This window comes from Streptopelia decaocto (genome assembly GCF_964273445.1).
Source record: "Streptopelia decaocto genome assembly, chromosome: 5".
Taxonomy (NCBI): Eukaryota; Metazoa; Chordata; class Aves; order Columbiformes; family Columbidae; genus Streptopelia; species Streptopelia decaocto.
In genome coordinates this window covers 49176841-49191192 of record NC_138659.1, presented here as the reverse complement: position 1 = coordinate 49191192, position 14352 = coordinate 49176841, and the positions used below count along the sequence as shown (strand labels likewise).

At 36.1% G+C, this 14352-nt stretch overlaps 1 protein-coding gene across 6 annotated transcripts in view; it reads left to right on the top strand.

Moving 5' to 3' along the window:
- The window catches only part of SAMD8 (sterile alpha motif domain containing 8), a 63582-nt gene extending 53661 nt beyond the window's left edge, over positions 1–9921 (top strand). For 5 of the 6 annotated variants that reach the window (XM_082053465.1, XM_082053464.1, XM_082053467.1 and 2 more), the window contains 5 exons: positions 2716–3322; positions 5106–5201; positions 5931–6048; positions 6867–7017; positions 7981–9921. In XM_082053465.1, the coding sequence (XP_081909591.1) occupies positions 2742–3322; positions 5106–5201; positions 5931–6048; positions 6867–7017; positions 7981–8285 (1251 nt within the window). In that variant the 5' untranslated portion in view covers positions 2716–2741 and the 3' untranslated portion in view covers positions 8286–9921. Of the gene's footprint in view, positions 1–586; positions 703–2715; positions 3323–5105; positions 5202–5930; positions 6049–6866; positions 7018–7980 lie in introns of those variants that run through there. The other variant, XM_082053468.1, reaches the window with a different exon arrangement.
- The last annotated feature ends 4431 nt before the right edge of the window (positions 9922–14352 follow it).

Below are 14352 nucleotides of genomic sequence, written 5' to 3'. Positions count from 1 at the left end.
CATGTCTGTATGCTATGAAAGTTAGTGACTAAATGGTTGACTGGCAGTAATTCAGTAGAGGAAAACATGATAGTCATTTTGAGAGAGATTAATTTTCCATATTTAAGTAGACATCTAGGAAAAATATTGTGCTAACAGTCAGGGTATACTCAGCCTCTCAGAGGCATCTCGTTTTTAAAAATGCCCTAACCAAATTGTAGAATTGTTCGTGACTCATAAAGTAATGTTTTTCTTTAAAAAAAAGAAGAAAACAACTTATGTGCATGAAGTTCATCTTTGGTTGTATTCATGCTGTTGATTGAAAGGCTGAGGAAGGAAAAAAGGGAAACAGGACACATGATATGTACTGCTGATGAGCTGACTAAATATGAAGTCCCAGTAGCAGGGAGGTAATCAACTAGCTCGCTACAGACATTGCTGATGTCAGGCAAAAAGTATATTTTTCCCTCTGACGCTGAAGTCTCTGCTTGCTCTGTGTTACTAATGCATGCTATTCATTTTAAATAACATTATGCATTTTATTGCATGTTTGCTAAGACTTGATTTTTATTCCTGTGATGCCAGATGAAGAAACACTAGGCTGGCCGTGGGCTACTTGCAAAAAAATGAACAGATTTCTCATGGGACAGGGAGAGTTTTCTGCCTTTGCCATCAGAACTTGTTTCGGTTAGAAGATAAATCCGTAAATTGAGTGTATTTTTGGTGAGTCTAAATTCACTGCTTTTAGAAAACTTGTGATGATTACAGTGTTGTAAGAAAAACAGAGTAATTAACATTTTTTGTCTGTATTTCTGTGTAAGCAAAGCTGGAAGTCCAGATAAGCAGCTCGAATTTATTTGTTTGCTTTACTGGAGCAAGATAAAAATATGTAATACAAAAAAGGTCACTTAACTGATCATTAATTACAAATTAAATGTCTTTATTTCTTTTGTTAATAGCTGTACGAGCAAAGTAGTTGCTATAGTTGTTTTGAGCAAGACTTTCAGAAATAGATAACAGAAATGAGCAAATAGCCTTTTATATGCAGATATTCTAGCAGTGGTTTATGGATGTTTTTGCAACTAGTTAAATCAAGGTATTAAAGCTTATATACATATTGACTGTATATGGAGTTTTGAGAAATTAAACAATGCGTTAAGTACATGTTGTTAATATACAGTCAACTCCAGAGAGAATATCTTCAGAAGTACCGCTCCCTTAATTCATTTAGAAGGGCAGCTTTGATTTGTGCACTCATTTTTCTTCTAAATGATTTCTTATGCACTGTTGGTAAATCTCATAAATCTTGTTGGACAAACTGAATCTTCTCTGATATAGAATAAAATAGTGTGTGGTCCTATTAGATATAAGTTGGAAGAAAAAGTTGAATCCAATAATTATGAGAAGAGCTACTTGTAGCAATAGGTACAATACCTTTTCAAAAAGAGAAGTGAGAAGGAAAGAGCTTCTGTTTGTGGAAGAGCTGTGCCCCTGAAAATGGTGTAGAACTTTTTGTTGAATATTCATGTGTAGTATTCAATGCGCTAGTGTATTTTACTCCTGTATTTTCTGAAATTTGGCTGGCATGATTAAAACATTCTAGTTAAGTAGATTGTTTTTTTTGAGTACAAAAGAGTTGTGAAGTTGTAGCTGTTTCTTAGATGGTAACTGTACATAAGTCACCAAATATAACTTATGCACAAGTCCATTCTGTACTGCTGTGGGTCTTGAATATTGGATAAGCTTTTTATTACTTTCACATCACTGGTAGCTTTTCAAAGTTTTTTTATGTATTCTATTTAACATTCTGGGGTTAATTGTTTTCTGGTTGTTGTTCTGCTGACTTGTCGCTTCCACGTGACTCAGATGTTGCTGAGATGGCTTGCTTTCCTTCAAACAATATTCTAGGGTCAAGAAAACAATTATTGAGAAATCTGTGTGAAGAGAATACATCTTTTCTGGTTCTGGTGTGTTATTATGTCATCTATTACAACATCGCTTTTGAAGGTGCTTTGGAATTAAAGCTAATGCTTAATTTCTAGTAATGTTATTTTGAAAGCTGAATATTTTTAAGGATTCATAATATAATAAGCATCTATCTTAATTACTGAGATCAAACAAAGATAAAATATGATGGCTGCACCATCAACATACAATTGAGATGCCTCGGGTCAATATTATTGTAGATACCTAGTCTTAGGTTTATTTGGGAGGGGTGGGGGGAAATGCCATGCCACTAAAGCTTCAGTATATTTTTTAAAACAGTAGAATGTATTGGACCTGTAATGTATTACTTTAGTTCTAATTCAGTTTCACGTGGTTGCTGGCTATACTTAGCTGATGAAGTGCAAGCAGTGGAAAAGACTACTGGTTAAGCTAGTATTTAAACAGAGAAATCTTTGTTTTTCATCACCTACTGTAATTAACAAACTTTAATTTGTTTATTTATTTTAAGAAAATAATGAAAGTAGACTTGGTACATCCAGGAAATGCTCTGCTTCTTTGTAGCTTTAAATGTGTATTTTGGAACAAGTGAGATAATATTAGTTTTGCTTGGATAAAAAATGTTTTTAAAGTATTTTTATATTACCTAATAAATTATATATATGTTTTTTAGCTGGCTCATATGTAAAAAGCCTTTGGCTAATTAGGCATCTAAAATAAACAAAATACAGTGGCATTTCAGTGATCTGCATTAAGTGTTTGGGTCTTGTCTCTTTCTCCAACATGTTGCAGGTCAGTTTATTGGCAGATAGAGAAGGATGATGGCAGGCAACAACCAGCTTTGCATTCGACGTTGGACTACCAAGAATGTGGCCAAGTGGCTGAAGGAAGAAGGTTTCTGTGAATATGTGGATGTTTTGTGCAATAGACACAGGCTAGATGGAATTACACTGCTGACACTTACTGAGTATGACTTACGATCCCCTCCTTTGGAAATCAAAGTCCTGGGGGATATCAAAAGGCTAATGCTGTCCATACGCAAACTGCAGAAGCAACATATTGATGTCCTAGAAGAGCTGGGTTACAACAGCGACAGTCACGTTGGCACAATGTGCCCCAGTGTTGGTTCACTGCAGGGTTCAGACTGGTTTTGTAATGGTGAAGTACCTCGGGACTACGATGGACCAAGTACTGACTCGAACGGTGACCAGTATCAATATGCCAATGGCAAAAACAAGCACTCGGCCCGAAGACTGGACCCAGAGTATTGGAAGACAGTTTTAAGTTGTGTGTATGTCTTCATAGTGTTTGGCTTTACATCGTTTGTTATGGTTATAGTACATGAGCGAGTACCTGACATGCAAACATATCCACCTCTACCAGACATATTTCTAGACAGGTAAGAAATTGTCTTCTAAAACAAAATAGTAACTTGATGGTTAAAGTATAGGCTGTCTTCATTCTCAAAGTCTCTTGTGCTCTTGAAGATGCCTCTGCAAAATAGTAATTAGAGTGTAGTTAAACCCTTCTGCTAAGATCGAAATGCACGTCAGTTAGATTAAGAGATTTAGTCTTCTCAGGGGAAAATAAATTGAGCTGTTGCTCTACCCAGTTTATATTTAATTCTACATCTTCAGCTAATCGCAGCACAGGAATTAAATTGTCCATCCTCTAATTTTACTAAAAAGGCTGATGGTCAGCTGTCACAGATAAGCAGCCATACGCTTTTTCTGAAACCCAGATGCTGCTACGAAGCTTAACATGTCTTGATAGAAAAGCCTTTTATGAAGGAATATTTTGACCTGCTAGTGAGCAGGGAGATTGAAAGGGAATAGCACTGATACTGTATTCTTGCCGGCTCCCCACTGTTAACTTGTCGAAGGTGGTTTAGGGAAACTCTGAAGTAGACTGAGTAGACCAGCGTCTTTTTTAACCGTAAAGTATCTGTGTACTAAAGCACTGTTGTAACTTACATAGTACCTGCTCATTTTTTAAGGAAAATATTCAACTTCAGGCAGGAAAGGGACACAATAGCAAAGGTGAAATTCTAGTCTATATATAGTCAACTACAGATTTAATGGGGGATAAATGCTCCTTTGCGGAAGTGCCTGTGCACTGTAGAGAACCGATGGCCTAGAGAGCTTTAAAAGACAAGATAAACCGTTTAAGTGTTCTGTCCTTGTGGTCTCCTTATTCCTGCCAGTAATTTCCGTTTTCATTAATGATTTTCCTGAAGTCTGTAGGAGTCTAATCTTTTAAGTGTGCAGAATTCCCCATAAATTCAGTTATAACTTAGCAAGGATGGACCACGTCTAGCAGAGTGTGAGAGGGGAGAGAGAATGAGCTCTGTGAAATTGCTGGGCTATGTTCCCCAGGCGCTGCCATGGTGTTCCGTGGGCAGGAGGATGGGGGAGGTCAGAAAGCAGCAGCTCACAAAACAATGTGAGGGGATTACTATAAAGCTGGGGTAGCAGCTTTGCTACCCCTTTGTTTGAGGGGGAACACCAAGCTACGAGGAGCAGCCTCTCTTGAAATCTGTTGGTCTGTATTTTAGTGAAATTGGAGAGTGGAAATTGTTATTGGTGCCATACATGTGCAAGAAAGTCTTAAATATTTTGACAAGCAAGGCTGAAAAGTTTGCATGTAGTGATTATCACTGAAATCTAACTTTGAAAACAATTTTTGTTTTTCCTGGCGCTTTCCTGTGCAGTTCTGCTTCATTGCAAGTATTTAGGATTTTAGGCTTTGCAGCATTTCATTAATTGTGTTGGCATGGGTTTCTTATAAGTATAAGCAGCATAATTGACATGATGCAAGTTTGTGTCAGAAAGAAAAAGGCTGTTGGGAAACAATGGCGGAGGAACACATCCTGTTAGGAAATCATACACATAAATTAAGAGAGCATACTAGAGATTTTCTTTGTCTTAGTGAATTCTGCGCAAATGGCTGCTGAAAATATGTTATTAGAAGGGAGATGATGTGATTAAAAACTAATTCAAATTCTATTTCATTTGTCTAACAGAATAATTTTGATTGTAGTTTAAACTATTGTCAGATTAATGCAAGTTAGATTTGTAGTTAGAACTTTATATGTCTTCATTCTCAATACTGAGACTAGGTAGAAAAATTAAGTCTTTGTATTGCAAGTTAACTTTTTTGCTTCATCCTTTATTTTTTTTTAGTGTCCCTAGGATACCATGGGCTTTTGCTATGACTGAAGTATGCGGTGTAATTCTTTGCTATATTTGGCTGTTGGTTCTTCTGCTTCACAAACACAGGTACAGTATATAAAGTTCAAATTAACCAATACTTTGATTCAGAGAAAGGACTGTAGCAAGAATTTATGATGATTGTTTAAGACTTTCAATTCAATTCAATGAGGACCTTGTAAGCTTCTAATAGGTCCCTGTTAAAATTGATTAGGGAGGATTTATTCAAGAATGGTGATGTGTTAATCTTACAAAGGAATAATCTGAATTTACTTTTCTACTGGATTTATATGTAATTTCCTTCAGAACATATGTATTTCAGAGAGTTCTTGGTATATACTCTCATACTGTAACAATTTTGTATATAAGAAAATCCTATGAGAATGAAATTCCACAGGATGACTAAGCCAGCTTAGCAGGGTGGTGTCACTGAAGAGTAGAAAATGCTTGTGTATGTATTTGAAGTTAAATTTGTACCAGTTAGTTGATTTTTATCAGTTTGCCAATAGAAGGTGTGAGTGCCAGAGCTGTTACAAGTGCAGCTGGAGAGGAGTGGAGCTGTACCATTTGGTGACAGTAAACTTGCCACGGTGTCTCACCCTGTCATGTGGAACCATACCTTTACAGTACTACTTAAAACAGAAACCATACTGTGAAACTTGCAGCAGCGATGAAGGGACTTCATGGGATTAAGTTGGGGTGCAGGGAATTGTTTTTATGATACCGTTTCTGATTTAAGAATATGATATATTAAGATTCTTGCAATTAGTTCAATTAGTTCCTATGTACTTTTCCCAGATCTATACTTCTGCGAAGGCTGTGCAGCCTCATGGGGACAGTATTCTTGTTACGTTGCATTACAATGTTTGTTACCTCACTCTCTGTGCCAGGCCAGCACTTGCAGTGTACTGGAAAGGTAAAAACTTAAAATGCTTTCAATTATTTCTGCCATTTCCTTCTCTTTTTTTTTTTTTGTTTTGTTTTGTTTTTTTGTTTTTTGTTTTTTTGTTTTAATTTAAAATTATTAAGATGGTTGTGACCATAATGTTAGACATATGTTTGTAAGAACAGTGTTGTTTCTCTCCTGTTCCTCTCCATGCCTCTTCATTAATTGCCATTATGTAGGCAAGCATCCTTAGGAGTATTAGAAGCGCTTCCCACTTGGGAGAGGAGATAGTTACTTGGGGAAGGGCGTTTAGAATATTTCACAATGTAAACCAGAGAGAATACAACAGAGAAGTGTGCACTTAAGATACTGACTTCATGAAGAAAGGCTGGAAGAGGAGTAATCGCTTCATTGTCCTTTTGGATGCATGGTTGGAAAAAAAACCTGCAACCTATTATTATTTCACCCCTTCTAATAAGGGATATTCCATAGAACATGGAATTTTATGGTTTTATCTTAACTTTTAGTTGAGCTGAATATATTGGAAGCTTGACAATGACACACTGGGAGGCTGAATACATTCAAAAAAAGGTGGCAGACTCTGTATGTAAATCACTTGCAACAAAATACTTGCTCTAAATTCTAGTATTCGTCAGAGGTATGATGAATACGATTTGTAATTCCAGTTACTAATGTGACTCAGTGCCACAAGAAAATTCAAAGATGTGCTAACCTTCATTTTAATAAAAGACCCAACATGATAAATGGTATTAAATGTACATAGTGCTATACAACTAATGTTAGGGATGTACTGTTCGGGCAGTGTGGTTAATGTCATTTTCTTTCAGTTGTATGGCAATGTTTGGGCAAAACTCCAGCGGGCATTTGCAATATGGAGTGGCTTTGGAATGACTCTGACTGGAGTACATACATGTGGAGATTACATGTTCAGTGGTCACACTGTTGTCCTGACCATGCTCAACTTCTTTGTCACAGAATGTAAGTACCAAGTGTCAATACTTAAATGTCCTTAAGTGTTAAGAATATGTACTGCTTGCTGTTAGCCAAGAGTGTGAGAGTGTAAATACTTAACTGTCCTTAAGTTTTAAGAACATCTGTTGCTTGACCTCCTCAAAAAGTTCAGAGTGTTACATTTAAGCAAACAAATGTAAATTCAGATTGCTGTGCTCTTTCTCATGTTCGGGACAGTTCACTTGCAGCCAGGAAAGGAGCAGCACTACCTAGATCAATGGAAGGATGAATAGGGCACATGTGGAAGAACATGTGAGCCAAGAAAATTAGAAAGACTTTCTAGCTTGTTACTGGGAGAATACGGGGGGAGATATTTATGATTCCTACACACTTCCCTATGTATCTGCCACTGACCCCTGTCAGGCAAAATAGCCAGCGGGGTGGCTGGATGGTTAGTATAATGCATAAAGCCAAAATACCAAACTTCATAATGAGTGAGAAGATATAAAAGGGTACTCTTGTTCTGTAAATACAAAGTGGGATTTGATACATTATATAGCAAGCTAAGATAATTAGTTTGAGTTCACCAATGATGGAATGACTGCAATAAGAGAGTAATGTACGCTTTATGACATTTTTCCCCTTATTACATGGAAAAAGCACGGTGTTCATTAAAAGAAGTTGGTTCAACAGAGAATTCTGCTTTACATGGTCCTAAACCATTTTAGGATTCTCTTTTAATCCAGAAATGCATAATAGCTGTGTTTGTAAATGAAGTCATGAAGTGATAGATATTTGTAACTTGTATGGTTGTTTTCATTGGATTTATTGGACCTGTAGCTGTAAACAATATTTCCAGGTGATGACAATAACTTCATCACATTGTTGGATGAAAACTATGTATAAAAACTTGTGATGTCTAGGCCTGGATTTTGTAATGACCTGGATTTTTGAGACATTCAAGGTTAGTCACTTTCTGTTTTCTCTTAGATACACCAAGGAGCTGGAACTTCTTGCACACCTTGTCCTGGGTCCTGAATCTCTTTGGAATCTTCTTCATTTTGGCTGCACATGAACATTATTCTATAGATGTCTTCATTGCCTTCTACATCACTACAAGACTCTTTTTGTATTACCATACGTTGGCTAATACTAGAGCATATCAACAGAGTAGGAGAGCAAGGATCTGGTTTCCGATGTTTTCTTTTTTTGAATGCAATGTTAATGGTACTGTTCCCAATGAGTATTGCTGGCCCTTTTCAAAACCTACTATACTGAAAAGACTGATTGGCTGAAGAGTGTGTGGGTCTATTCAGATTTTTATGAAGTGTTATGACTAAGATCCTACAAGGCTAGCTGGGGCGGGGGGAAATGGAATATTTTTCACTCCTCCTCCCTGCCTTGTTTCTTAGATTCGTAGCCATAAAATGGGGTTCCCATCTTTCACAAGTGTGTGTTTTGTTTTCTTGTTGCTAAAATAGAAAACAATGCAGGAACCAGTAAAGGCTATCAGTGCATCATGCATATGAACCAGAATATTGTTACCCTTAGTAAGGTTCTGTGTGAATGTTTAAGTAACTCTAACCTCAAGTATTTGCTTGTACTGAATATGAGATACCCTTTACAGGTCCAAATAATCTCCGTTACCTGACATGCCAGCCTTTACATATACTGACTAAAAAAATCAGAACTTCATGAAGACTTTATTTTAAAACAGTCATAAATGTAATTTTCAAAACAAACTGTGTGTATACTTAAAAATTGAGGAGTACTGTGTCATAATGAGGAAAGCAGTATAGTTCCTTGCTAAAAGGGTCTCTTAACAAGTCTTAAAGTATAATTGACAGTATAAATGGTCTGCATACAGGTTGCCAAAAACAAAAGTTTGCTTTGTGGCTATGCAGCGATTATGGGGTTTTTTTTAATGACAGCTCACTTAGTCTAGTCTATCAGTTGTGTATATGGTTGTTCTGGCACTTGGAAGTTTTCCCTTTTGTGTTTAAATAAATGAATTAAAGTAAATGCTACATCCACTGAAAGTAAAGTCAACTTAGCTTTAGTGAGTTTAAAGCCACAAAATAACTTTTGTGTGGTTTTAATTGCTTTCTACCCAAACCTTTGCATGCTTTTTAGGAGCAGCTCTTTAACATTGGAAAGCCAGAACGGTTCTCTTCATGTATCTTACTGTCCCATAAATGGATGGGGAAAATGCATGTAGTAACTCTTTCAGGAAAAATAATAATAGTGAGTATTGGAAATAGTGCTCATATTGGTGTGTGTTGTAGCACTCTGGTATCAACAATGGTGAATATCTCTGGGTATATATGCACAGTATATTTGTTTATATATATATAAACACACAGAGTATATGTTCATCTAACAAGTACGAAAAAAGACTAGTTCTTAAATTAAGTTGCTCATTTACTACACTGAAAGATAAAAGTACCATAAGCAGTTGAGTTTCAGTTGTTAAAAAAAAAAAAATCCTCCACAACAAACCAACCCCCAAAACCCCAAACCAACACTCTGAGTCCAAGGGTCACCCCATTGATGATCTCTTATGTGGTGGTTTGTAAGGGGACAATACTAACATATTGGCTGTAGAGACTTGAAATTAGATTAATGCTAAATGAAAACTGATGGGTAAAAGGTGCAAATCGTAAAAAGATATAGGCATTTTTATTTAGTTATTGCAATTTCCAAATAGGTGGTATATGCAAAAGGTAGCATAAGTCAGCTTTGGAAAGTTGCACGAAGCTTTTCCAGCTTGGTACAAGCTGACTTAATGGCCACTGTATACTTATGTTTGCATGGAAAAGAATCCCTCTGGAATTTTGCAAGACAGTTTTCTGTTTGGAGGTTTGTAACCTCCTGTGGGCTACTCCTCGCTGTGTGGTGTTCCTTTTATAAACCTGGATTGTACTAACTTCACTGTCTTCCTCTCTTTGTAGTATATTACTTTCGTAACTTAATTTAGCTCCTGTTCCACAGAGGGATTGTGCATCTTAGAGTATCTCTCCCAGCTGTATTGAGCACATATACATTGTACTATTCTGCAGACTTTTACATTTGTAACATTCCAATTTTTTGGCAAAATTGCAGGTATAATACTGTGTTGTTCAATCAGCCATAGCCTAATGGCTTTTCCTATCCAAACTGGGGGTGTGTGCATACACTTAAGAAAAAAAAAGGAGAAAATATTCTGAAATATTTAAAGACTTTTCATTTGCTGTTCTTACCTTTCTGATTTCAGAAAGGCAGTTTGAACATTCCTCTTGAGGCTTAATAATCAAAGAGCTCTATGTGCTAATTTTTATTTGCCTTTGCAATGCACACACAATTACTAATGCTATTTTTTAAAGTCTAGGAAACATCTGTTTTCAGGATATGCAGGATTGTATTCTGAGTTAAAACATTTGGAGAGATAAGCAATTGAACTGCAAAGCTATCGATTCTGAGTGCTAACTGGCGTAGCTGTGTCTAAACAGAAAAATTATTCTGCAACTTAGACATGCAGGAGAATTTTCAAATACAGCCCAGTGTAACAATGTTTACATAAAGTAAAGCTACCATTTCAATACTATTTTTTTAATTAATTTAATATACTTTGAAATATAAGGCTTCTCTCTTTGTTCTAATTTAATTTTTTCAAATTCTGTTAAGTAAATCCATGTTTTACATCAGCCTGTCACTGTTTTTTAAAGGAAACATGTTCTTTTGTGCTCTTTCCCTTGATGCTAAATATCTGTGTCCAAGATAAGTAATTTACAGAGACTGGTTTTGTGAGCATTGAAGTGGGTTAAAACATTGTTGGGGTAATTGTCCTCTTCTATTTTGTAAGTTCATTTTGCTGATAAACATGCAAGAGGAAGGCTTGAAATCAATAGAAGACAGAACAGTCTTATCTTGCATGCAAAAGAGCACAGGTCAGTCTGTAAAATTGCTAATGTAAGTTTTATTGTTAGTTAGATGTAAACAAGTTGCAAGTAACTGACAGGCTTAAAATTCTGTACCTCCTTTTTAAAGAGTCAGTGTTTTAAATGCATTTTGCTGCTTCTCTGCTGCTGACAGGCACTTTAAGTAATGGCAGCAGAGCATCGTTGGGCCTTGGATTTAATGCCAAGTACGTTCAGGGTTGTCTTTCTATCTTATGTTCATGCACCAGTCTTTCTTACTGTCCTTTATCTTGCTGCACCTAATTTGTACAAAGTCATCTTCTGTGGGAGTGCGCAAAGCAATCAAGTAGAGAAGTCTTAACTTAAGAAGTCTGGATATAGAAAAGAAGGGGAGGGTCACATTTTCGGTAGCTGAGCAAATCTAGTAATATTTGAGACTTGACAACAGTCTTGAGCTCTCCCTTACTATTGTCATCAGTTTTGGGATATGTATGCACAGACCTGCAAGTGATAGACATGTAGGCACTCCCCTCCTCCATTTTTTTTTTCATTGTACCTTATGACAGAGCTTCTTGTAATAGCTTTCCTAAACTTTTTGCCTTTAGTTTTTCCTTTCTGGAAGATCTGTTAAACTGGTGGCTTTATGACCTTACACCTGCATACAGAAATTAGACTTTCATAGGTGTTTTTTTTTAGCAAATTCTGATTACACTGACAAAAGCTTATGAAAGGGTCTTTAAACAAGGTTCCTTTAGCTGTCCTTGAAAAATTATATAGAAATCTTCCATATATGCTGATTATCTTCATGTCCTCTGGCAAACAAGATAACATTTATACAAAGTGTTGGTACAGAAATGTAGATAGGCCTGAAGTACTTAAATGTTCGAGACTAGCAAGTATACTGCTTGTGATGATGCCAATGATGTGCTTAACTTTAGGCAAAAACTGCTCTTGACCTCAGTGAGGGCTACCATTTAAGTTTAAGCATTGTCTTGGATAAGGCCAAGTACATGCTGTACATGGTCGGCTGCTATGGTTATGGGAATAGGTGATGTCACTTTGGTTTTGGTTTTCCCTGATTTCTGCCCACGGCCATCTATTATAGAAGAAAACATTCCAGGAGAATTTCAAAAGAATTACTACTTAACTTGGTTCTGAGAGAATAAATCTGAAAAAAAAGAAGCATTGAAACAAAACCTGGATAGTTAGTTGCTTTAAGATGCAAGAATCAGTTAAATGATTTGGAAAAAAAAGGTTCTTTTTTGATGCAAGCATGTTAATGAGGTTATTTAGAAATATTGAAACCCTTCAATGTGGATAAAAGCACAGGTTCCAATAATCTTCTTTTCTGTACAGCTGTGTCTCATGTAGTGCCAAAGAGTACTGAAGAGAAAGAAGGAAGCGTTGAACTCGGACATCAGTACAAGTCTTCTGCAACAGTTAGTATCTCCTTGAGTTTTTTTAAGCAGTGCGTGCATACTTAGTGGTACACTTGTTCATTACTATTTAGCTAGTTTTTTGATGTATGAAAGTCCACTAGGTTTTCACTCACCAAAACTCTTGTGGAGCTGAGTCTTAATCATTAAATACGCATTTGAAGAAATAGCAGATGTCTTAGGAAAAAAAAGAAAAGTAGGTTTTGTGGACATGGAGTATAATGAAAGTAACCTGTAACAAGTATGTTAGTTTTTCATCCTGTCCATGTAGTTTCTACTGAAGAGTTGGGGAGAATTTGCAGTAATTGACAATATTGATTTTTCTGGGTTTTTTAATAATCTAGGATCCTTTTGTAGAAACATGACCTGTAACTACAAAACCCATCATAGACTTATCAAGATGGATATATATTGGGCAGAAGTCCTAGCAGCGAGCCAGCTTACCCTCTGAATTGTTTTGCGCATGTAGACTTTATCAATCAAGGGTTAATTGATAGACTACTGATGATTGATATAGATGATTACTATTTCTGATGCATCTTTGACATTGTCCCTATTCTAATTGAAACAGTATTTCTGGGGGAAAAAAGTCCTCTGGAGCGAACCTACTGATGTTGTCTTCATTATATGAAGAAAAACACCGAAAACCCCTCACAATCCCTCAAACACTATAGTATTGTGAACACTGAGCTTTCCGTATAGCAGTATCCTGCATACTTACTCTTAGTAACTTAAGAAATTTGCAGTGAGTATTATGTACATAGTTCAATGACATGCACATTTTTAAAGCCAGTTTCTAATAGGTGTGTAAGATCTTAAGGTGATAAACGTTGAGCACAGTAACCTGACCTGTTAGCCCAGTGACTGCGTAGTTAGGAAGACTAACTTAGTTTTGCTTTTTCAATTCTGTTTTGTCAAATATGAGAAATTTGTCAAATGTGAGAAACCACAAACTGCATTGTATGTGGTACTTAACATAATAGGGATGTAGAAATACGGCTTTTGACACTGACAGTTACTTCAGTTTTATTCCAACAGAGAAAATAGTATTACCTAATGGCTAGAAGGAGTGCCAGTGAAGTTTAAAGTGAGTACTGTAAATAAGTAAATATTGTTTTGATTCTAAACTCAGATTGAATTAATATATTGTTTTCTATCTTTGTTGTATTAAAACATATTTAAAAGTACTAAAATAAAATATTTGAAAGATGACAAATGTTTGATTTATTTTATATGTAAAATGATGGTCTCTGTTAGTGCTGTGATCGTAAAAGTATACCTGAGTAATCTAGGGTTTAGAGTTGTTTTTCCCCAAAGCTCTGTTTTATGGGTGTGAAAATGCATGTTGCATAATGCATGTATCAGCGTGCCTGATATTTTTGCCAGTTGTAAATTGTTTCAGCAAATCAGTTAAATATTTCTGTTATCAAGAAATAAAAAGATGTACTCTGTTTTGTAAGATTTCAGTTAAGTATGGCAAGAGGGCTTTCAGAGACTCTTCAGGTGAAGTAACTTTAATGTCTCCAGGCTTTGGTGGTCAATAGTGTTACAGTAAATCAGTAGTCTATAAGAACTGTTGGGAAAAACTGTGAAAGAGTAAAGTTAACTTCTGAATACTTGGATACTCTTCTAATGGGTTTGTATGTTAGGCTTGTTGTTACTCTCAGTCACGGATTTCAGTCATCTGGCATGTGAAAGGATGTACACTCATTCCTATGGAGAAACTTTAACAGTATGCCAGGTGCGCTGTGTGCCCTGTAGTTGCATGTTCATGTTTGTAAAGGGCAATTTTAAAATATATTTTGTAACCTTAATCTAGCTAAAACATTCTCTAATTAGTGTGAGCCAGCTAAACTTAACATATTGAACAGCTACAAAGTTTTTTGTTTACCTCCCTCTGAATTATAAAATGTTGATCAATCTGATAATTTAGAGAAGGAATCCTGAATATGAAGCCCTTCCTCAGTGTGATTTGACTTGTGCACAATATTGACAGCCAATTCGGTAACAGAGGTTTTTTCTGGCAGTGT